The following is a 23,155-nucleotide window of genomic DNA, read 5'->3' on the forward strand; positions in this document are numbered from 1 at the left end:
AAGGTCCAGTGCTATAAGGAAATCCTGGTGAGGCAGCAAAGTTAACCATGATAAGTTATGATATGTAGAGTTTCACTTTCTGAAGACGGGGATCCCATCTCTGACGCACACTAAAGCCATTTATTGATTCAATAAAAACATTTGCTCGTAAGTAACAGCAGGCTTTGGTTTCCCTTTGCTTTCAAAGTTCACTTCTGTACAAAGGTCCTAAAATTTACTAGGAAATCTGTACCAGTTTGGCGTTACTTTAACTGCCCTGGTTCGGTGTTATGGAATCATGCTATGGAGATGCAGTTTTACAAGGTCTTTTTGCCTTCCGTACCAAAGGGTGTTAGTGCCTCACCAAACTTCAAATCCCATGATTTGGTAGGATTGAGCCATAATAGTAAAAGCTATATTAATTTTACAATGTAGATCAGCGTTTCTCAACCTGTGGGTCGGGACCCTTGGGGGGATTGTGAGGGGAGTGTCAGAGAAGTTGCCAAAGACCACCAGAAAATACATACAGTATTTCTGATGGTCTTAGGAATCCCTTTGGCAGAGAAGGCTGGATGTAGGTGAACTACAACTCCAAAACCCAAGGTCAATGCCCACCAAGCCATTCCTGTATTTTCTGTTGGTCATGGGAGTTCTGTGTGCAAAGTTTGGCCCAGTTCTATTGTTGGTGGGGTTCAAGGGGCTCTTTGATTCAGGTGAACTATAAATACCAGCAACTACAACTCCCAAAATGTCAAGGTCTATTTTCCACAAACTCCACCAGTGTTCACATTTAGGTATATTGAGTATTCATTCCAAGTTTGGCCCAGACCCATCATTGTTTGAGTCCACAGTGCTCTCTGATGTAGGTGAACTACAACTCCAAAACTCAAGTTCAATGCCCACCAAACCCTTCCAGTATTTTCTGTCGGTCGTGGGAGTTCTGTGTGCCAAGTTTGGTTCAATTCCATCATTGGTGGAGTTCAGAATGGTCTTTGATTGTAGGTGAACTATAAATCCCAGCAACTACAACTCCCAAAAGACAAAATAAATCCCCCCTCCCAACCCCACCAGTATTCAAATTTGGGCGTATCGGGTATTTGTGCCAAATTTGATATAGTGAATGAAAATACATCTTGCATATCAGATATTTACATTGCAATTCATAATAGTTGCAAAATTGCAATTATGAAGTGGCAACACAAATAATTTTATTTTTACCACAATTTACCACAACATGAGGAACTGTATTAAGGGGTCACAGCATTAGGAAGTAAGCATTAGCAACCACTGATGTAGATGCACCCCACATTACACAATAGAGCTCCTCTTGTGCGATAACAGCCAGAAAAAGCTGAGGACACAGAAAGAAAGTGGGAATGAGGACATGTTTTAAAGCCGCTGGAAAAGGGGGACAGCAGAAAATAACTAATAATCGGAACTGTCCTGGGAGCATATACAGTGAGTCCTCCACATTAGCTGAATTTAGGGCTGCAGGACCCCCACAAAGGTGGAATAACTACAAATAAAACCCCACTATTTTTTAATCTGAGAGAACACCTTTCTCACAATCTCTAGTTCCTCCAACGTGACTCTGTGGTCAATGTCCAGCAGAAGCTGACCATAGAATCATACTGGAGAATCTACAAATGCCTAGAGAGATGTTATTTCTAGGAATTTCTAGGTCCTCAAGCACAAATTTATGGTCATCTTCCAGCAAAGCTGACCATAGTGTTGTACTGGACAACCTAAAGATTCCTAGAAAAAACATATTACTCAAATCTGTGAATAATGAAATCCTCAAATGTCCAGTCCGCAAATGTGGAAGTCCTATTGTCATACCATTCGCCCATGTCATGTTACATAGTACTTAGCACATTAGGTAGAAAAAAACTATAGCTTCTTTCATTGCTGCTGGGAGTAAAGAGATAAGGATCATAAATTAAGCAGTTTACAATTTGCTTTGCTTTCATGACCTTCACAATATGATGCCCGAGGAAGTTGCCTCATCCTGCCTATTTGGAGGACTGGCCCAGGAAGCCATTAATAGAGTTATCATCCCAATTCCTTTTACGGTATTGCAGTTGTCGCAATCTCTGGCAGCCAATTCTAATTTTCTGCATTGTGAAGAAATTTAGTCATTTCTCATTTTGTGTGTTTTAAAATGCATAACCTTGGAACTCTTATACAAGAAAAATATGCTATGTAGTAATTACTGTATTTACGAATTTAGCACCAAAATATCACGATATATTGAAAACATCAACTACAAAAATACGTTGGATAATCCAGAATGTTGGATAAGCGAGTGTTGGATAAATGAGACTCTACTGTAATCCCAAAATGTTGGGACAGTTCCTGCTTATCCCTCCTAGGAATGACTACCAAGCTTTGAAAGAGCTCTGTGTATTTTATTTTATTTTTTAAAAAACAGCATTTTGCAATATATGTGATTTCCCTCTCTCCATCACTGCAACTTGAAAAGTGTCTGCTGCCAAATTTTTCGCATTTCTGTTGCATTTAGATGTTTAAAAAATCTTTTCAGAATCTGAGACATTCTTGCAAGGTTGACATCTATTTCTCTCTATATTTGGCTTATTAAGTCTTTTCCTTCCCCCTGCTTTTGTCTAGCTGGGACAGGAAAGGGAAATAAGCAGCAAAGGTCTAAATTTAGTCGGTGACACAAAAGTAAAGGCTGAAGAGATGAGATGAAATTTCTCCAAATACTTTTTTCCCTCTAAGATACTTCTTCAGTGGTTTTTAAAAATCAGTTTTCTTCCCCAAAGAGAATTTTACTAATCTTTGTTTTTGCCATTTTTGTACAAATCATCATTTCCCTAGCCTAAAAATGTTCCAAAATTTAAGTCAGGAGTATTGTAAGAAATGGAAAACAGCAACCGAGATGTGTTGTTAAAGGCGTTCATGGCCGGAATCACTGCCTTGCTGTGAGTTTTCCAGGCTGTATGGCCAAGTTCCAGAAGCATTATCTCCTGACCTCTCACCCACATCTATGCCAGGCATCTTCACAACCTCTGAGGATGCCTGCCATAGATGTGGGCAAAATGACAGGAGAGAATGCTTCTGGAACATGGCCATACAGCAACACAACAACTGAGATGCCAGTGCAGTTATTGTGGTCCTTGGAGATAATTTGGGGTAATTTGCTAGGGTGGGGAAATTTGGAAGAATGGTTTTACTCAAGTTTAGAGTTTTGTTGTACTATATGTTCCAGAAGCTATGTAAAATTATTAACTATACTTTCTACTGGGTCAAATATTCCAATATCAATGCCAATCTATTTCAGACAATCATGTTTTCATTCTCCAAACTCTGGTCAGGTGTTTGCTCCTTCTTCTCTTTATTAGATGAAGCTTTTATTTTCCCTAGTTTCCTCTAAACATAAGGCCCTTCTACACTGCCATATAATCCAGATTATCAAAGTAGATAATTTACATTATCTGCTTTGAACTGGATTATCTTCGTCTACACTGCCGTATAATCCAGTTCAAAGCAGATAGTCTGGATTCTATATGGCAGTATAGAAAGGGTCATTAAGATTATAAATTGAATATCCCTTATCAGAAATGTTTGGAACTAGTGTTTTGGTGTTTTGCAACATCTCTATTTGCACATACGTACATACTGGAATATCTTGGCCTTGGGACTCAAGACTTCACATGAAATTAATGTGCATATTTCATATATACATTATAAATCTACCTTAAAGGTAGTTTTATATATTATTTTAAAATAATTTGCCTGAAAAAAGTTTGTGTACATTGAACCATCAGAAAGCAAACGTTCTATTATTTCAGCCTCACATATGGACAATTGTGGATTTTGGAGTATTTCAGATTTTGGAATTCAGGATAAAGAATACTCAATCTGTATTATGGATAATCATGATGATTGTTAGCCACTGAAGAAGACAAACAATGTGAGGGCATATTTCCCTTGTAAAGCAGTTTCAGGCTATTACAATTTCTCTTTGTTGCTACTGGTATACATGTAAAGCACATTTATATCAGGCAATCTATGGAGAAGTGCTTTGTATTGGCATTTCTAAATTTATATCTCTTCCACTTCCGGTAAATTATTTTAGATTTAAGTGGGTTGTTTTTTCCTGTTTCATTGACAAACATTATACTAACCATGGTTTCATAATGAATACTATCTATTTACTTACTTTCCTTAGTTTTGTTCTCTTTGACTGGTGGAAGATCTTTAGCCTGATTCGGCAGGCTATGTGTTTCCTGTTCTTATCCAACATATTCATAATTTCTAGGTCTTTAAGCTTTACAAAAGGAAATTTACTGCTGCCCACATTAAAGGTAGATTCAAGGAAGAAGACTGAGCTCTGTGCTTAACACTACTGAACTCATAGACAAGAAGGACCATGCTGTCCTTGGCCAGATTTTCACTCATCCCCATCTTCCTAGTCTGAACCTCCAGACTCCTGAGCCATGCTCTGCTTAGCCTTATCTTGGCATTTTGGGATTATACTAATCCCTATACATTGAAGTTCTGTTCTCTCTAGGTCCTCCAGTGTGACAAGGGACATCATCACATGGGAAAAATTTCCCATAATAATAATAATAATAATAATAATAATAATAATAATAATAATAATACACTTTATTTATATTCCGCTTTATCTCCCCAGAGGGACTCAGAGCAGATTACAGTATACACATATAAGGCAAGCATTCAGTGCCTTTTACACAGTGAACGACAACAACATACAATACACATCTCCGGCGTCTGGAGGCAGTGCTGAACTCTGGCCACGGGGAGGTGCTCTTGTTCCATTTTTTCATGGCGAGGAGCCCGTTGTCCATAGACATCTCTGATCATGTTGTCAGCATGTTTGCATGGTGTACTTTTTACCTTCCTGACAAGGTGTTACCTATTGATCTACTCGCATTACATGCTTTTGAACTGCTAGGTTGGCAGAAGCTAGGGCTAACAGCGGGAGCTCACCCTGACTCGCAGCTTTGAACTGCCGACCTTCCAGTCAGCAGATTTCCTACAGCTAGTGGTTTAACACGCTGTGCTACAACGGTCATAGAACACTTTGCCCACACAGCCAACACGGAGCCCACTGGATCTCATCACAAGATGCACATCTACTTCCAGCCAAGTTCCGTATCGGCTGCACCAGTGAAATGTGCTACAAGGGAGAAATCTGAACATGGGAGCCTACCCGCGTTTAGATAGAAAATTATGGGGATCAAGGAACCTTTCTGGTTTCACTTCTCAGTGATAACAACTCTCATGTAACTCTTTTTGTGTTGCATAGAAGAAGAATCCCAAAAACCCTAAACTCCAAGACCCATGAAACCCACTATCCTTCTGTTACTCAGGCATAGTCTCCAACATGATGCCCCTTCGTCCTCATCCTCATCCTCCTCCGCTGCCGCCGCTGCCGCCGCCTCCTCTTCTTCTTCTTCTCTAGACTGAGTTGCATAACTTGGGATCTATTTGTATGTTGAACTCATAGTAGTTGCATGTGTCCAAGAATAAAATTCATACTTCCCCATTTGAATTCAGTCTGAGAGACACTGCTTATACATCTTCTGCTGTAGCATCTTTCCATTTAACTCATAGTAGACACAAAAATGTTTTTATTTCTACTGAATAGGCAAATACTGCTCTTGAAGAGCCTGCACTTCAGCTCTTAAACTTTGGGGACATTTTGACCTTTTCTCCATCCTATATTATTTTTCTAGTATTCTCAATCTGACTGTAATTATTTTAAACTATCATGTTGGCTCTTATTAGCATTGTTCTCCCCACCTATTCACTGCCAGACTTTTCTATAATTCCAAATACTTTTTCCTTTCTGCTTGTCATCAGTATATAGATTAGGAACCGCAGTGGCGCAATGGGTTAAACTCTTTTGTTGGGTGAACTGCTGACGTGAGATGGGGTGAGCTCCCCTCTTTCAGCCTCAGCTTCCCATGCGGGGACAGGAGAGAAGCCTCCCATAGGATGGTAACACATCTGGGCACCCCCTGGGCAGCGTCTCTGTAGATAGCCAATTCTCTCACACCAGAAGCTACTTGCAGTATAATCTCAATTTGCTTCTGACACGATTTTTAAAAGTATATAGGATTTATATGTCTGCTTATATCTCTCTAGCTGTCTGTGTAAATCTGTGTCTAAATGTATATGGCTTAACAATAATTGTGCCTTGGATAGCAATTAATATGGTAGCCACCGAAACTAACATTTGGGACCATAAGTCTAAATGGCATGTTTTCTGTCTTCTTTTTAAATTCAAAATTGTATATAGTAGTTTCTATCCATTTCTCTTTATATCGCTTTCAGACGAACAGCTCAAGTGTACAAATTATTTCTGCCATTTTTAGTCTCACAATAACATAGTCTTAGCCATTGGTTTGAATTTGAACTCAGGGTCACTCAATCTTAGTCCAGTGCTCTAGTCATTTCACTATGATGCTTGGCTGCAAATTTGTTAGCTAAGAAAAAAACAGCTTATGTTGCTTTTCCTCTCATTCTTTTTAAATTGAGAAAGTTCCTTCTTCTCTCTTCCAGACAGACTAAATATGGCCTCAGGCACTATTCTCCTATTTTATATGAGTAGCCATCCTTAGACTTTAAGAAGTATTAATAATATTTGCAAGAGAAGTTGTCCTTCCCACTCAGGTTGCAAGAGAAGTGGGCAAACTCATATCAGTATAAATACAATTCATAAATAAGATGAACCGATAGAAAATGTAATGCGGTTATTAGAAGAAATGTAAAATTGTAAAAGGAAAGGAGGGAGAGAGGTGCTAAAGAAAACAGAAGCCAAGTAAAAATGTTTCAAGTCAATCATATGCCACAAATATAGAAATATCTGGCCACTGAAAATAATCTTAGGGCTTATTTCTCTTCTACTTCATCTTTACGTTATACTGTATTTATTCAAGCTTTATTTCGTCATTGTGGCTTAAATGTTTACAGTTGATTGATGGCAACTAACCAGAAAAACTGGCCTGAGCTGTTCCCAAGTCTCTTAAACCAGTAGATATAGCTGTCTATGGCATGGCTATAAAAAAACCCCAGCATTGGTGTCTTGGGAGACACAGAAGGGGACTTACAAGCTTGCTTTTGAAGCATACTTATGATCACCTTAATGGAGGGATGGGAAATGTGAAGCTGTCAAGATGTTATTGAACTGTGTTGACGGGAGATTGATGGGCGTTGTAATTCAGGGAAGCGCTGCTGCTAATAATGGGAAGAGTGAGGTTTAGGGTTTTTTAAAAAACACACGGTGAGATTTAGTCAAGTTCTGCTGATTTTTCTATATTTCTGTGTTATAGGACTTCGGGAAATGTTGCCCTACTGGATATTTTGGCTCCCAGGGGTCCAATCACAGGGATTGTGATGGCTGCAATCTAAAAACCCTGAAGGGCCAAAGATCCCTTTGCTAAAATTGTTCATTCTGGAGCATACTCTGAAGCACCTTAATTTCTAAAGATGGGAAATATTTTGGGGGAATATTCCATACATATTGCACTACAAGACCCACATCCATCACCCTCATCCTTGCTGGCTGATTGAGTCGTCCTGAACTGTTGGAAAGCCAACGATTTCCTCCTCTTGTATGATTATGGGGTACAAGCAGTCCCCAAGTTATGAACAAGATAGGTTCTGTAGGTTTGTTCTTAAGTTGAATTTATATATGAATTGGAACAGGTACATTGTTTAAGTGTAACGCCAGCCAAAAAGATATATATTTTAGCTTTGGATGGCATAGGGAAAGGCTATTATTATTATTATTATTATTATTATTATTATTATTATTATTAGATACACAAGATTAGTACACAGCAAACAAGATCACTATGCTGGCAGTTTTATTGGATCACACGTCAGACACTTCCCAAGTGTCTAGGACTATGTGATGTATCAGTGAATAATGCGTGCAGATCCGAGTAGGGTGGCCTTTTGCAGCTGACAGATGGTAATTTTATAAGCGCAGATTGTTTTCAAGTGATGCCAAGTTCTTCAGGCACTGCACCCAGTGTGCTGATCACCACTGGGACCACCTTTACTGGCTTGTGCCAGAGTCTTTGCAGTTCGATCTTTAAATCCTTGTATCGCATCAGATTTTCCAGTTGCTTCTCATTGGTGATGACTTTGATGATGATGATGACTTTGATGATGATTATTATTATTATGTTTATTTATATCCCACTTTTTCTCTCCATGTAGAGACTCAAGGCGGCTCACAACTAAAAGCATTGCAGTACAACTTAAATATACAAATATACAAGTATTAAAAGAGGTTAACACCCCTGCGGTGTTTGTTTTGCTGTCTGTGCCCCTGATCAGAAGATTTCACTTTATTTTCTGTCTCTGTGAAAATTGGATTTTGAAAAAAATGGCTTGTTATGAAAACAATGATTGGGGATGAAGCTTCAGTGGAGACACCTTTTCCCCATCATAACTCTTCCAAGAATGAATTTCCCTTCCGAGGGATAAATTTCTCTCTTCTTGTTGTCTCACCCTATGAGTCGTTTGTAAGTCGGGAACTGCCTGTATTTAAATAACCTCTCTTCTTTATTGGTCCCCTAGCCACATGAGGAAGAAACCCCGGATCCCGTGTATGTGAATCTACAGGAGCTTCGTTTGGATCGGAGTGCTGCTACTACAAGCAATGCTGAATCTGTGCCCCAGCCTGGCTTCAGCAGTCCCCTGAGCAACTGGGAGACCCACACGGACACAGAAAGTGGTCAATTGTTCTATTACAACCCAGTGACTGGCCAAACTACGTGGGACTCTCCCTTTGACACCTCTGTGAACAGCACAAATCCCGCCCAAGCTCCCTCACCTTTGCTCACGCTGAGCCCGGCCACACCTGCAGAATGGGATCAGTATGTAGATGAAGCCAGCGGACAGGTGTTCTTCTACAACACGGCTACAGGCGAATCTTCGTGGGATGCGCCCCAAGTGAACGAAACGCCTGACTACCCAGAGATGCAGCCTGCATTTCCCTCCTACAGCCCTGCACCTCGGAGGGTAAAGGAAGGGAAGCCGTTTACTGGGTATTGGAGCGTGGGGGTAAATCTTGGGGGGGGGGGGGGCGGGTGGTCCATGGAGGAGCTGAGGATGACTTGCATCCAAAGATAAGGGACCCTTTCACTCTACTCAGTTGTAGCATTGTGATCCCATTCTAACTGCTGCGTCTCCTTATCCTGAAATTTAGAGTTCAATGAGACATTCCGTCTGCTTGGCTGAGAATTTGTACTATTTCTCCCTAAACTGCAGGTTCCAGATTGCCTTAGGCTGTTGCAATGTCAGTTAAAAAGGAATCATACTACTATAATTATGAAATGCAAAAGAGCCCCAAATATTGAGTTGTGTAAGTTGCACCCAAGGAGGAGTTTGGGGCCTAAAGATACGATTTTCCACATTCAAGATCTCTGTAAGGGCTTTTCCTTCATGACCATGTCATGAATAAGAAGGCAGCACATTCTTGGGGAGGAGATAGTTTGATGCAATTGCGTGATTTCGCTTTTAATGCCTTGCAATTGAGACATCATTCAGTAATGCATTCAGAAGTTTAAAATTTGCACCTCAACAAATGCTAGGAAATTTTATTTATTTATTTATTTATTTATTTATTTCAATTATTTATACCCCGCCCTTCTCACCCAAGGGGACTCAGGGCGGCTTACAAGTGGCAATTGATGCCATTACACTGTTATACAATGAACTAAAACGTTGAAACAGTTAAAACAGTCATAAAATACAATATACAAAGTTTAAAACAATGCAAAATGCTTATGCCATTCATCCACCAGACCTTATACAAGAGCCTTAATTCATATTTACTTAATTAATATTTACTGCTTTTCTCACCCCTGCGGGGACTCAAAGCGATTCACAACATAATTCATGGCAAAATTCAATGCCTTACATGTATAAAACATCACATATCAATTTAGCTACATATCACAATAGATTAAAACCATTAAAACTATAAATAACAAATCACAAACACAACATAAAACATTTAAATTTTGCCTCGATCCCCAGGTTATCTTAACTATTTCCATATTTCAATACTTCTATCAATCACTGAATGCCTTCTTGGAACAACCAGGTCTTAAGTTGTTTCTTAAATGCTGTGAGGGAGTGGATGATCTAATCTCAAACTTCCAGAAATCCCAGCCAGTTTATGGGCTGTTAGTCCAAAACACCTGGAGGGCCAAAGTTTGCCCATGCCTGCTCTAGGAGAACTCAGGTTCCTCATCTTTGTCCTAAAGAAACTAACCCTCCCTCTAGTTTTAAGAGAAGACAACCATGGTGTGTTTATGCATGTATAGTTGTCCCTCCACATTTGTGGTTTTGACTTTTGTGGACTTGATTATTCACAGATTTGATTAAAATGTTCTCTATAGGAAGCTATAGTGTGACTCCAGAGCAGTGGTTCTCAACGTTTCTAATTCCGTAACCCCTTAATATAGTTCTTCATATTGTGTTGCCCCCCCCCAACCATAAATTATTTTGTAGCTACTTCATAATTGTAATTTTGCTACTGTTATGAATCGTAATGTAAATATCTGATATACAGGATATATTTTCATTCACTGGGCCAGATTTGGCACAAATACCCGATATGCCCAAATTTGAATACTGGTGGGGTTGGGGAAGGAATGATTTTGTCATTTGGGAGATGTAGTTGCTGCGATTTATAGTTCACCTAAGGTTCACCCTGGTGGTGCAGTGGGTTAAACCGCTGAGCTGTTGAACTTGCTGACTGAAAAGTTGGTGGTTCGAATCCGGGGAGCGGAGTGAACATCCGCTGTTAGCCGCAGCTTCTGCTAACCTAGCAGAAAATATGCAAACGTGAGTAGATCAATAGGTACCACTTTGGCAAGAAGGTAACAGCGCTCCATGCAGACTTAATGTCAGGGGGAAACCTTTACCTTTACATAAGGTTCAATTATAGTTCTGTTTCCAAAAAGGAAGAGAAGGACAGGCGGAGAGATCTTCAACCTTCTCTGCCAAAGGATTCCTAAGACCATCAGAAATATGTGTTTTCTGATAGTCTTTGATGACCCCCTTCTGACCCCCCCCCCCAGGGGCCCCGACCCCCAGGTTGAGAAACACTGCTCTAGAGTCAACTTCCTCCAGACATGCTGGAGTACCTAGAGATTTCTAGTGAGAACACCTCTCTGTACATATGTGAATAATTACAATTTATCTCTATTTGAAACCGTCAGCCTCCGACTCCTGAAACTGACTACCCCAACCTTTCTCCCGATGAACTTGAACACTACCCAGAAGAAGATTACTCGCCGGTTGGCTCTTTCAAACATCTGGATGTTCCTCCACCGTATTCAGAGTGGGCCTCCTATGGCAGCCAGGAGGGGATGGTGTTTGATGGCAACCATTATGGTACTGACACGGTAAGGAGCAGTGCATAGGGAGGAACCACAATGGCATCCATTCTGCCATGGGGTAAGGTGAAACATTCTGGTGGCATATTTGTTGTCCTTGCGTGCTTTCAATTGGGTTTTCTTGACAAGATTTGTTCAGAGAAAGATTTTCTTTGCCTCCCTCTGAGCCTGAGAGAGTGTAACCTGCCCAGTCTCACCCAGTGGGTTTCTATATCTGAGAGGGGATTCAAAACTTGGTCCACAAAGTCATAGTCCAATGTTCAAACCATTGCACCTCACTGGCATGTTTACGACGACATTAGATTATATCGAATTCACATCTACTTACGCGAAGCTACTATACAAGGGAGTCCCATTTCAGTTATTCTGCTGAAATCTTGCAAATGTTGTTATCCTTTTTCTCCCCACTTCCCAAAGTAGTGAGAAGTGGCACCACTATGAAATTTAATTACTTTTGGATCAGTGTTGAGTGAAATCACCAATGGGTGTTAGGACCAACTAGACAAAAAAAAAATCCCAAAATCTGAAATTGTGTGATCCCCTTCACTATTAGCCAAAACCGGCAGGTATGTGTTGGCTTTGGGAAGGGCTTTTTGAGACACTAATGCAGTTTCAGAAAATATCAGTACACAGTCACTGAATGATCATGTCCACAAATGATGGTTTAAAGGGATCAGCCAACCCAACTGTCTAGTGCAAGTAGTGGGATATATTGCTATTTCTTTTGATTTGGCATACTTCTATATTTTACAGTTACATGTGGCACATAAATTCAAGATGAAGCTGCTTCTTGTTAGTCTTGAGTTTAAGACTTAAGAGGAGGTGTGGCTTGAGAAGTTTTTAAATTCCATCTTTCTCTTAGGTCACATGAGCTTATCCATTTGATGGGAGGGTCACCTATTGGGATAAAGAAAATCTATCACTGTGTTGGAGCCCCCAGATGGCATAGTGGACTAAGTGACTTGAAGGTTGGGTTGCTGACCTGAAAGCTGCCAGGTTCGAATCCCACCTGGGGAGAGTGTGGATGAGCTCCCTCTATCAGCTCCAGCTCCATGCAGGGACATAAGAGAAGCCTCCCACAAGGATGGTAAAAACATCAAAACATCCGGGCGTCCCCTGGGCAACGTCCTTGCAGACGGCCAATTCTCTCACTCCAGAAGCAACTCTGGTTGCTCCTGACACGAAAAAAAAATCACTGTGTTGTCGAAGGCTTTCATGGCCAGAATCACAGGGTTGTGTGTTTTCCAGGCTCCGTGGCCATGTTCCAGAAGCATTCTCCTGACATTTTGCCCACATCTATGGCAGGCAACCTCAGAGGTTGTGGGGTATATTGACACAACCTCTGAGGATGCCTGCCATAGCTGTGGGTGAAACGTCAGGAGAGAAAGCTTCTGGAACATGGCCATACAGTCCGGGAAACACACAACAAATATATCACCACCATCATCCACTTATGTCAAGCACTGGTTATAATGCTGTACTTGGGATTTGAGAGATCCACATTCTTATTCCCACTGAGTCATGATACTCATTGTGTGACATTGGAGTGGCTTCTCTTTGAGCTTGACCTACCTTCCAGAATTTTATTGGGCATAAAGTGTGGAAGATGTGAGCCATGAATATCACCTTGAGCTCATTGGAGTAAGGTGGGGGGGGGGGGGGTAGTGTGATGAGAACATCATAAGAGGCAGGGGTCCAGGCATGAGGGACCAATTCGTAGCCCAAGTGCCCTTACAGTATGTTCCATGCTGACTCTGCTGAACCAATACTCTTACCCAGGTGAATGTGTCTGGACATCATCACAGTACCAGCAGTGGGTCTAGCCTGGACAGCAGTCCTTTTGGGAACTGGTCACCCAGCTCAGCAGCTTTTTCTGGTTTGAAGGAAGAGCAGGTAAGTGAATACTTGTGTTTTCTTGGAATGATGGGATGAATCTGAACTGGAACTTCCATGTCCCTACCGATACAAGAAAGCAAATAAACATTATGCTCCCTGGTGCATTTAAGGTCATAAGCAACTTCACTGGAAAAGGTGAAGAGATGATATAAAGAAGTGAACCAAAGCCCCCATTGTATTTTTGAAGTTTTTCACATCCAGAATCACTGGGGTGTTGTGTGGTTTCCTGGCTGTAAGCCCGTGTCCTAGCAGCATTTCCTCCTGAGGATGCCAGCCACCAATACAGGTGAAACATCAGGAGAAAAAGCTACTAGAACAACGAAATGACACAACACTCCAAAGACACAATTTCCTGCCATTTACCAGGAATCCAAAAGATAGCACCTAATTTTCCCATTATCTTTCTTTCTTCTCTTGGCTGGTAACTGGAAGGCTGGGCAATGCATCTAAGGAGACCTAGCAAATGACCTCTGTAAAAACGAAGACACCAAGGCGCCCCTGCTTCCAGGCACCACATGGAATGGCTCCACTCAGGGGGAGGGAGGGGGAGGAGAAACAGCAGTCAGGAGGCTTCTTGTTATGCGTTTCATGGGTAGTCAGCCTCTCCCCTCCTAACATCCCTGTTGCCTTGGCACTATAAGAGGGTTTCGCAAGACCAGTTGCTCCTATTGCAGCGGTGTCACGGTGAGGCTGCGGACCATATTTTAGTTATTGGGGACCATTGGTGGTCCACAGACCACAGGTTGGGAACCACTGCTTTAGGGTATTTAGGCCTTGAGTTAGTCATATTTGGAAGTGCTAAACATTTAAAAATAATCTTGATGGCAAACTTCCCAAGGCCAGCACCATCCAAATACATTCAGCTAAAGCCACTAGTTTTCCACTACTACCATGGTTGTGTTTTGATCCAATACAATTAGGCCAAAGTAAAGAAGAAAATATTTACTGAATAAAGGCAAGGCTGAAGAATGAGCATTTAAAAGCAGTTTGAAGGGTCATCCAAAAGTGTTTTCTCTCTACCTAACAGAGGACTCTTTCAACTGGCTTTCTAATGCAAATGTAAAACCTGGATTGGACACATGATCAATTCAGGTACCATTCTTGGGCTTTGGTTTTTACACATGATCGTCATTAACATAACTGCTTAAGCCAGACTGAGAAATTTAAGAATAAGGAAGGGAAAGTTGCTAGATGTTGCTTTCTCTTGCAGTTGAATTTTGCAAATTGCTATCTCAAGTACGAGGGGGAAGTCTCTCTACATTTGGGGAAATTATGAAATAAATCCCCCCCCCCGATTTGTGCCAGCCAAATTTAGTATGATGAAGATGGTAGCTGTCTGCCATCCAGGTGTCAGAGATAAGAAGCTTCTGAGAAAAAAAGCAGTGGCGCCCCAATTAAACAGGGTTGGATAGACAGAGATTACTATTCGGAGATTACAATTTGAAATTGCTGGACTTGTACTGATGAAATTGTCTCTTGCAGACCTTCCAAGATTTTATTTTTTAAAATCTTTAATTATTTCCATTTTAAATATGAAGAACTTCTCACATTTTCATTCATTGTTGTCAGCATTCTCATCCATCTTTGCTTAGCAGGATGTTTCCATTAGGCAAAAGGGGCACTTGGAACATATTGAAATCTGGACTATTCCGTAACAACCAGGATTGGTTCAAAGTATATTTATTTATTTTATTTATTTACAGTATTTATTTTCCGCCCTTCTCACCCCGAAGGGGACTCAGGGCGGATCACATTACACATATAAGGCAAACATTCAATGCCTTAACATAGAACAAAGACAAGACAAACACGGGGCTCCGAGCTGGCCTCAAACTCATGACCTCTTGGTCAGAGTGATTTGTTGCAGCTGGTTGCTCAACAGCCTGTGCCACAGCCCGTCCCTCACCGTTTGTGGTTTTGCCTTTCTGTAAATTTGATTCTTCATGGATTTGATTTAAAATGTTCCCTCTGAGAATCTCTAAATCAGTGGTATCAAACTTTTGGCTCTCCATGTGATTTGGACTTCAGCTCCCAGGATTCCTTACTATTGAACAAACTGGCTTCTGGAAATTGGAGGTGCAAGCATCTGGAGGGCCACACATTTGATAGCTCTGCTCTAGATCATTCAGTGAGATTCTGTGGTCAGCTATCTCCAGTTGTGATGGAGGATCTGGAGATTTCCAGGAAGAACATCTGTCTAGGAATGCCTGGAGTAGTGGTTCTCAACCTATGGGTCCCCAGATGTTTTGGCCTACAACTCCCAGAAATCCCAGCCAGTTTACCAGCTGTAGAGATTTCTGGGGTTTGAAGGTCAAAACATCCAGCGACCCACAGGTTGAGAACCACTGGTCTAGGGCCAGTGGTTCTTCACTAGAAAATAATGCGTTGTAGTGGATCTTCTTGTAGACTCCAGTGTAATTCCAAGGTAAAAATTGTCATGTTTGACACTTAGAAATTCCTAAAGATGTGTTCTCTATAGTAAAAATATGCATGCAATTTATTTATTGTGTTGTTTAACTTTTAGGGGTATCCTGTGCCCGAAACCCAGCAAATATGGAGGTCTGACTGTAATCTATTGCTTTCTTCTCCCCAACAGATACAAACTCTTGAAAAGGCTGGGATGCTGCATCGGACCAAAATAACTGATAAAGGGAAGCGTTTGAGGTAAAGCAGACTTCTCTTAGGACCTTAGCAGATTAGGAAATAGTAAATACTCTGTTTCTGAGACTGTTTGAGGATGATTTCAAATGGGTCCCATCACATAATGTTTGTCCCATCCCATCAGTATTCTGTCGGAATCCATCTGCAAAAGTCACAGAAATTGATTATTTGTAGATGGCATTCTAATTGTGTTTTTTGTAATACTTTGGATTCTTCTGTTGCTGAGGCGCTGTTTGTGTGTGTGAGAGGAAAATGTATATGCATCCCATCAGCAACAATACTTTTTAAAAGGCCATAGAGTAATGTGGGGGGTATTTTGAATGGACTGGGAGGAGCCAACCTTCTGTGGTGTAATGAGTCAAAGTGCAGTATTTTCAAATTATAAGAATCGTAATAATCAGGTGTAATGAGGAGAGTATGCATCCCATCTCAATACAATATGTATCCAGTCCTAAAAAATATGGGATGCATAATGATATAAACGGATTATATCCCAATGTGATGAGGTCCATAATATACAAAAAGAAAGAGGCCAGTTTTGAAAAATCCATTATAATTGATTGGATTTTTCTACAGTAATTTAAAAACAGAACAAAGTTTCAGTGACAAGGGGGCAGGGGGCTGGGATAGTGCAAAGGTGGGTGGTAGCATGCAACTAAGCTTTGCCTTATTGCCACCAGAAATTGGGTTTAATGAACAAAGTAATTAAGCAGAGCTACTAAAAGAGTAAGTAGTTCCCTAGAGAATGAGTCAAGGTGTGATCAGTTCAAAAGAGTCCAGCTGAAAACAGTTATTTCCAACCACAACAATCAGTTCAAATGGGGGCTTTTTAAAGCAGCTCAACAATTCCATCCTATGAGCAAAAGATGGGTAGAAAGTCCTTGGAATGATGCCAAACACTTCAAACAAATTAGAAATAAAAAAATTTGATATGACATAGACACCTTCAGTCTAAATCTTGGGGAAAAGATGGGGGGATATATAAAGTGCTTGGTATAAGTTCACCGTTTCTGATAGTCTTGCAAGAGAAGATGATTTATTTAGTGGAAACAGAAAGTCAGAGGCCAGAACCAAAAAGTATAAATACTGTTATCTAATTGTACTATGTGTCAACCTAACTCTGAGGACATTATCTCACAAGGCTGGTGAAGTGTAATTATGGGAGGATAAAAGCACCTTTGGGAGTGGTTTCTTTCACAATGTTGTGTCTGTGGAATAGTTGCATTGTACAGACAGTCCCCGAGTTACAAACATCCAACTTTCAAATAGTTAAGAATAGGGGTAAGAGAACAGGGAGTGAGAGAAATCTACCTCATAGAAGGTAAATTCACTCCTGAAAGAGTTATCATGGAGGAAAGGTGTCTCCGCTGAAGCTTTATCACCAATCCTGATTTCTGTAACAAGCCAAACTTTTCAAAATTCAATTCTCACAGGGACAGAAAGTGAAGTGAAATCTTCTGAACAGGGACACAGACATCCAAACAAACACCACAGGGATATTAACCCTTCCCTATGCTATCCAAAGCTAATATGAATATTGGTTGGAGTTACACTTAAAAATTGTACCTGTTCTGACTTATAAACAAATTCAATTTAAGAACAAACCCGCAGAACCTATCTTGTTTGAATCTTGGGGACATCCGGTTTTGACCACCTCTTTTCATTGTTGGGAAAAACTCGCCAAAGAATCCAGTATTGTTGTTGTTTTACTACTCTTTCTTGTGCAATAAATTCCTGCAATCCTGATATTGAGAAGTTGAAGAAACCTTTGTGAGAATGCTAAAACTGCACAACTGTGTAGTTGTGGCAAAATGGGAGAGGAATAGGAAAAAAATCTACTTTCATTTGCTGGGTAGGGTGAACATAGATAGGAAGTGAGATCGTGTCCAAAACCAATGGTGGAATTTGCACCAAAGAACTGTGTGAGCATAGTGCAGCTGCAGCAGGGTGTGAAAGTGATCATTTCAATAACATTTATAGCATGATTTTTGTTCCTGGATTATCAACATCATTTCCTAATTGGTTCTATCATAAAAACATGGGGAAAGTTTATCAAATTGCAAAAACCTTGCTTTTTGTGGGAGGGACATCCGGCAGCACATTTTGCTATAGTTTTTCAATAGATATCTCATTGTGGAAGCCACAAAAACAAAGTTTCTGGAGTATAACAATTACTTTTAAAGTAAGTACCGCACAATTAAACAGGAATAATACTTTCAAAACAGGAACAGATTTTTTTTCAAATGGTGTTACCTAGTGTAATGGGTTGTTTTCATTTGTTTAAACAATGCGAGCTACAGGTAATTGTCCTGAGAAACAGCAAACTTTATAGTATCATAAATCTTTCAGTCTTTCACAGTGCCATCTAGATTGTTTGTTTTTGCACAGCTGTTCCCAGAGAATCTTTGGGTTAAGTGTTACGAGATGTATAAAAAGCAATAGGGTAAGAAGGAGGAAAAGGGAGGAAAGGATGTTGAAATCTTGACCTTGAGATTCCAGCCATGCAGACATCGTGATTTCACCATGAAGTCTGTCCCTGCCTTCTCCTCCCCACTTCCAGTTGCTTTTTGCAACATCTTGCCTAATGAGGAAATCCAGAATGCTTGCCCACAATGCATATCTCATTGGCCTTGGTAAACAAATAGGGGGTTGACATTTTCTCCTGTAGCATAAATCAGAGTTTGCTGTTGTGTCCAATCTAGCAAATGTGCATTGAAGAAATGACTAATTCAATCCGCACTACACTGAATCACATGCAAGTTATCCTCATGTGTGAGGAAGGAGCAGAAAAGCCAGGAGACACATTCAACCAGCACTTGAAGAGTCCTTTCTTATGTTCTTACATTGAGGCCAAGATCATATAGAAAAAGGAAAATCCTTTTGCCAATCTGCTTTTCAATATCAGCTTAAGACTCATTTGTTCACCCAGACCTTCTAAAAGCTTTTGATATGTTTTAATTTCTTTGGCACGTGGCTGATTTAAAGTCTAGAATACAGTATACCAGTTGGTTTTCTGCTCTGCATTTTGATGGTCTTCATACTGTTGCATGCTTTGGATTCCCTGCTTTCATAAAGAAACAAAAGGCTGTCTTGCTAACATATATTGAGAGTTTCTCCTCTCTTTTTTCCTACTCCCTTTCCAAGAGTCATTCTTTGCAGAAAAATTGTGAGTTAGGGACCTTTCTAATGTCACAGTTTTTTCTTTGAAGGAAAGCTACTATGAAGCATTTGGGTTTCAGCCACTATGAAGCATTTGGGTTTCAGGCAGCTTAATCCAGTAAGTTAAATTGCTGAGCTGCTGACCGATGGTTCAAATCCAGGGAGCAAAGTGAGCTCCCACTGTTAGCCCCAGCTTCTGCCAACCTAGCAGTTTAAAAACATGCAAATGTGAGTAGATCAATAGGTACCGCTCCGGCTGGAAGGTAACAGCACTCCATGCAGTCATGCCAGCCAAATGACCTTGGAGGCGTCTATGAACAACACCGGCTCTTTGGCTTAGAAATGGAGATGAGCACCAACCCCCAGAGTTGGACACGGCTAGACAATGTCAGGGGAAAACATTTAACTTTACCTTTACCTTTACCTTTAATCTTTTGCTTCCTTCTTTTACTTAATGGATTGGTCTTTGTGCTTCCTGTCTGCTGTATAATCCACCTCTATTCCAGAGTTTTCTGTGCTATTCTCCTCATTGCAAATCTAAATTGTGGTGATATTCTAATTTTAAATTCAGTTGAGATACTGCCCCATCTAGTGTTAGCTGAGAAAATATTTATGATGTGGAGCCATATGAGGAAACTGTTCCAAATATACCCAGGGATACTGTAAAATGGAACCCTCTATAGCCCTGTCTACACTGCCATATAAAATCCAGATTGTCTGCTTTGAACTGGATTATATGGCCGTGGGTTGTTGTTTATTCATTCAGTCGCTTCCGACTCTTTGTGACCTCATGGACCAGTCCATGCCAGAGCTCCCTGTCAGCTGCGGTCACCTCCAGCTCCTTCAAAGTCAAGCCAGTCACTTCAAGGATACCATTCATCCATCTTGCCCTTGTCCGGCCCCTCTTCCTTTTTCCTTCCATTTTCCCCAGCATCATTGTCTTCTCCAAGCTTTCCTGTCTTCTCATTATATGGCTAAAGTACTTCATCTTTGCCTCTAATATCCTTCCCTCCAGTGAGCAGCCGGGCATTATTTCCTGGAGTATGGACTGACTGGATCTTCTTGCAGTCCAAGGCACTTTCAGAATTTGCCTGTGTAGACGCATATAATCCAGTTCAAAGCAGATAATCTGGATTATTTGATAATCTGGATGATATGGCAGTGCAGAAGGGGCCTAAACTTCTTGAATGCTTATATCCTCTGCACCATGCCACCATCATTTGGGAACGCTTCTGTATAGTTCTGTATAGTTTCTTTTCAGCCTCTAAACATAAAGCCCGTTGCTCCAAAGGATATTAAAGCTCTTTGCCCTAAAGTCTCCATTTCAGGTCACTCAGTTGACATGGCTCAGTGAATTAAGTATTCTTTTTTTCTCTTTGGGTTTTCTTATAGGAAGAACTGGAGTGCATCATGGACAGTCTTGGAAGGTGGTGTCTTGACATTTTTCAAGGACTCCAAGCATTCAGCTTCTGGCGGCGTGGTAAGTCCTCTCTCAGTCATGTTTTAATGTCCTGATCTAAGTCCAGGCCAGCTGATGACCACAAGAATGGGGCAAGATAAGCCCCAAAACCATCTTACCTTTTCTTACCTTTCACAAGCTTTACCAAGAACACCAGAAAAGGCTGAGTGTCCTTTGCACCATTCCTCCCCTAAGGCTGGATTTGATTGAATTGTCTGTTGGGTGGGACTTGCTCAGTGACAGAGCCTAGACATTTTCAGCAGCTAAGGCAAGTTCCTGTACTGAAGCAAAAAAGTGACCATCATGAAGACTGACCTAAACGTTTGTAGACACACAGCACATTTCATCAGATCCATAGAGATTCAGACATCTAGACACTACATGTAGTTGGTGACTGGAAGTGGCAAATAGCTTTCTAAACCCTGGGTCATGACATTTTAGTGTGTCAGCTACAGTGTGTACATGAGCTACACAAGCGTAGCATGAGACCTCTGAGTCTATATGAAGTCAGCAATAAATCATATGTTTTAAATATATAAATGAAAAGTTTTCATGCGATATGCTGTGTCCCCATACATTTTTTTATTACATGTATGTTTTCATATCTCTTATAAGGGGTTGGTTTAACCTCAGGTTTGCTAGTAAAATCAAATTACAAACATGAAATGTTTGGAAAGCTCTGCACTAGACTGTAAAGTGGGAATGAATTTATCTAGATAAGCTGTTTGTCAGTGACCAGTGGATTTTTATCTTACTATCTTGTACTTTAATAATGTAATTGTTATACCAAAGCTCATAATTTTGCATTTAAATTCTGCAACTCATACCAACTCTCAATCATATACAGGCAGTTTACTTACGAACAAGATAGGTTCTGTAGGTTTGTTCTTAAGTTAAATTTATATGTAAGTCAGAACAGGTACATTGTTTAAGTGTAATTCCAACTAAAAGTATATTTTTTTTTCACTTTTGATAGCATAGGGTTGTAGCATAAATCACACTCTTCTGCAAACTTGTTCCCTTGTCACAGAAACACCCACAAAAGAACACAGGGTATCATTACAAGGCCATACATGACCATGTGATGTTCCTCCTCTGCCATTTAATGAAGTCACCTCCCATAAATATAAAAGTAACTAAAGGTTATAGTTACACAATAAGAGAGTGAAAGATCATTCATTGAGTTATATCTGTAATATCATTGTTATGATTGAGCCTCATGGCTCTGTTACTGACAGACGTGGGCGTAAGACTCCTCGAGAGTCAGATACTCTCGAGGAGCGAGAGAGAAAAAGACTGCGAGACATATTTGCAGCACCATCTGACGAGGAGTCTTTCGAAGGGTTTACGGAGAGAATGGAGGAGGGGCTGGTTAGCTCGGAGGAGGATGAGATGGATTGGACTCGGGTAAGGGAGGAAGTGGGTGCCACTGGCCATGATGGGACAGAAGATGAATGGGGACCTTCAGGATTAGACCCATGGCTTAGCTGGAGGGATGGGACGGGATCCACAGCTGGAGATGCTGTTGGGCGTAGTCAGAGGTGTTCCAGCTCTGACGAGGAAAGTGATGAGGAAACGCCCGGGTTAAGGAGGACAGCTGACAGTGATGAAGATTTGTAACTGGCATAAAATGGGGCTTGAGAGCAATTGCAAATTGCGTTGGGCAAGGTAATCTGGGCAAACGCTTGGGATCCGTGTGTGTGTGGGACGCTTCCCTGAAGACTTGTGTGCTTTCCTGTGCTGTGACGTAAGTTGATTGGAATCCAGGGTCAGACGGCGGGAGGGATTGTGTGGGCATTTGTTTGTGCAAACCTGTGCTTACTCTTATTAGCTTGACCTTCCGTCGTCTTCTTGACGGACGCCATCTCCTGCTTTGAGAACTCGGACTGAACTGACCACGGCTTGTCTTCCCCCCTTCTTGGACTTGGAAAAACTACAAACGTCTGCTTCTGGCTTTGATCTACGGAACGGAACTGGTCTACTCAACTGCTACAATCCTTGGCTGATTTACTCGTGTTGGAGATCCTGTCTGCTGTGTGTGTGGGGGAGCGACGCAAGTTACTCTAAGCACAGTGTTGGCAGCAGAGAGGAATCTGCTGCCAATTAGTTGCATTCTTTGTATCTTTTGTTCCTTGGCTTTCGTTTCGTTTATACCCAGGCTGAAGCAAGCCGTTTGTTTTTACCCGGATTAAACTCCGGTTTAATCCGGTTTATCTTTTGAACATTTACTTTTGCCCCTTTTTGCTCCTAAAGGCAAAAACTGCCTGGCCCTTGTGTTTTACGGGCATTTTTGAGTTCTGTAATCTAATAAACTCTGTTACTTTGAATCTTGTGGCGTTCTGTCCTTGACAGATTGCCCAACGCCCATAAAAAGTTTATTGCAGCAATAAACCCGTCAGGAAGACGATGGATGAGTTAAGGGCCAAAGTAGACCAATTGCAAACGGCTTTTACCGTTAGCCAAACAGCTCAGGCTGTGAAAGGACATGTTTTGACTCCTGAACGCTTTGACGGAACCAGGTGCAAGTTGCCAACCTTTTTGGCACAAGTGGAGCTTTATTTTTCTCAGCTCAGTGCTCATGCTTTTC

General features: G+C 41.0%; 1 protein-coding gene across 4 annotated transcripts in view; it reads left to right on the top strand.

Annotated features, from left to right (window-relative positions):
* arhgap27 (Rho GTPase activating protein 27) overlaps window positions 1-23,155 on the top strand; it is an 88,524-nt gene that overhangs the window by 49,432 nt on the left and 15,937 nt on the right. For all 4 annotated transcript variants that reach the window (XM_016994514.2, XM_008113195.3, XM_008113194.3 and 1 more), the window contains 5 exons: window positions 8,563-9,006; window positions 11,217-11,402; window positions 13,173-13,286; window positions 15,886-15,953; window positions 20,502-20,589. In XM_016994514.2, the coding sequence (XP_016850003.2) occupies window positions 8,563-9,006; window positions 11,217-11,402; window positions 13,173-13,286; window positions 15,886-15,953; window positions 20,502-20,589 (900 nt within the window). The remainder of the gene's footprint in view (window positions 1-8,562; window positions 9,007-11,216; window positions 11,403-13,172; window positions 13,287-15,885; window positions 15,954-20,501; window positions 20,590-23,155) is intronic.

The sequence above is a fragment of the Anolis carolinensis genome, chromosome 6 (assembly GCF_035594765.1).
Source record: "Anolis carolinensis isolate JA03-04 chromosome 6, rAnoCar3.1.pri, whole genome shotgun sequence".
In the NCBI taxonomy this organism is placed as follows: domain Eukaryota; kingdom Metazoa; phylum Chordata; class Lepidosauria; order Squamata; family Dactyloidae; genus Anolis; species Anolis carolinensis.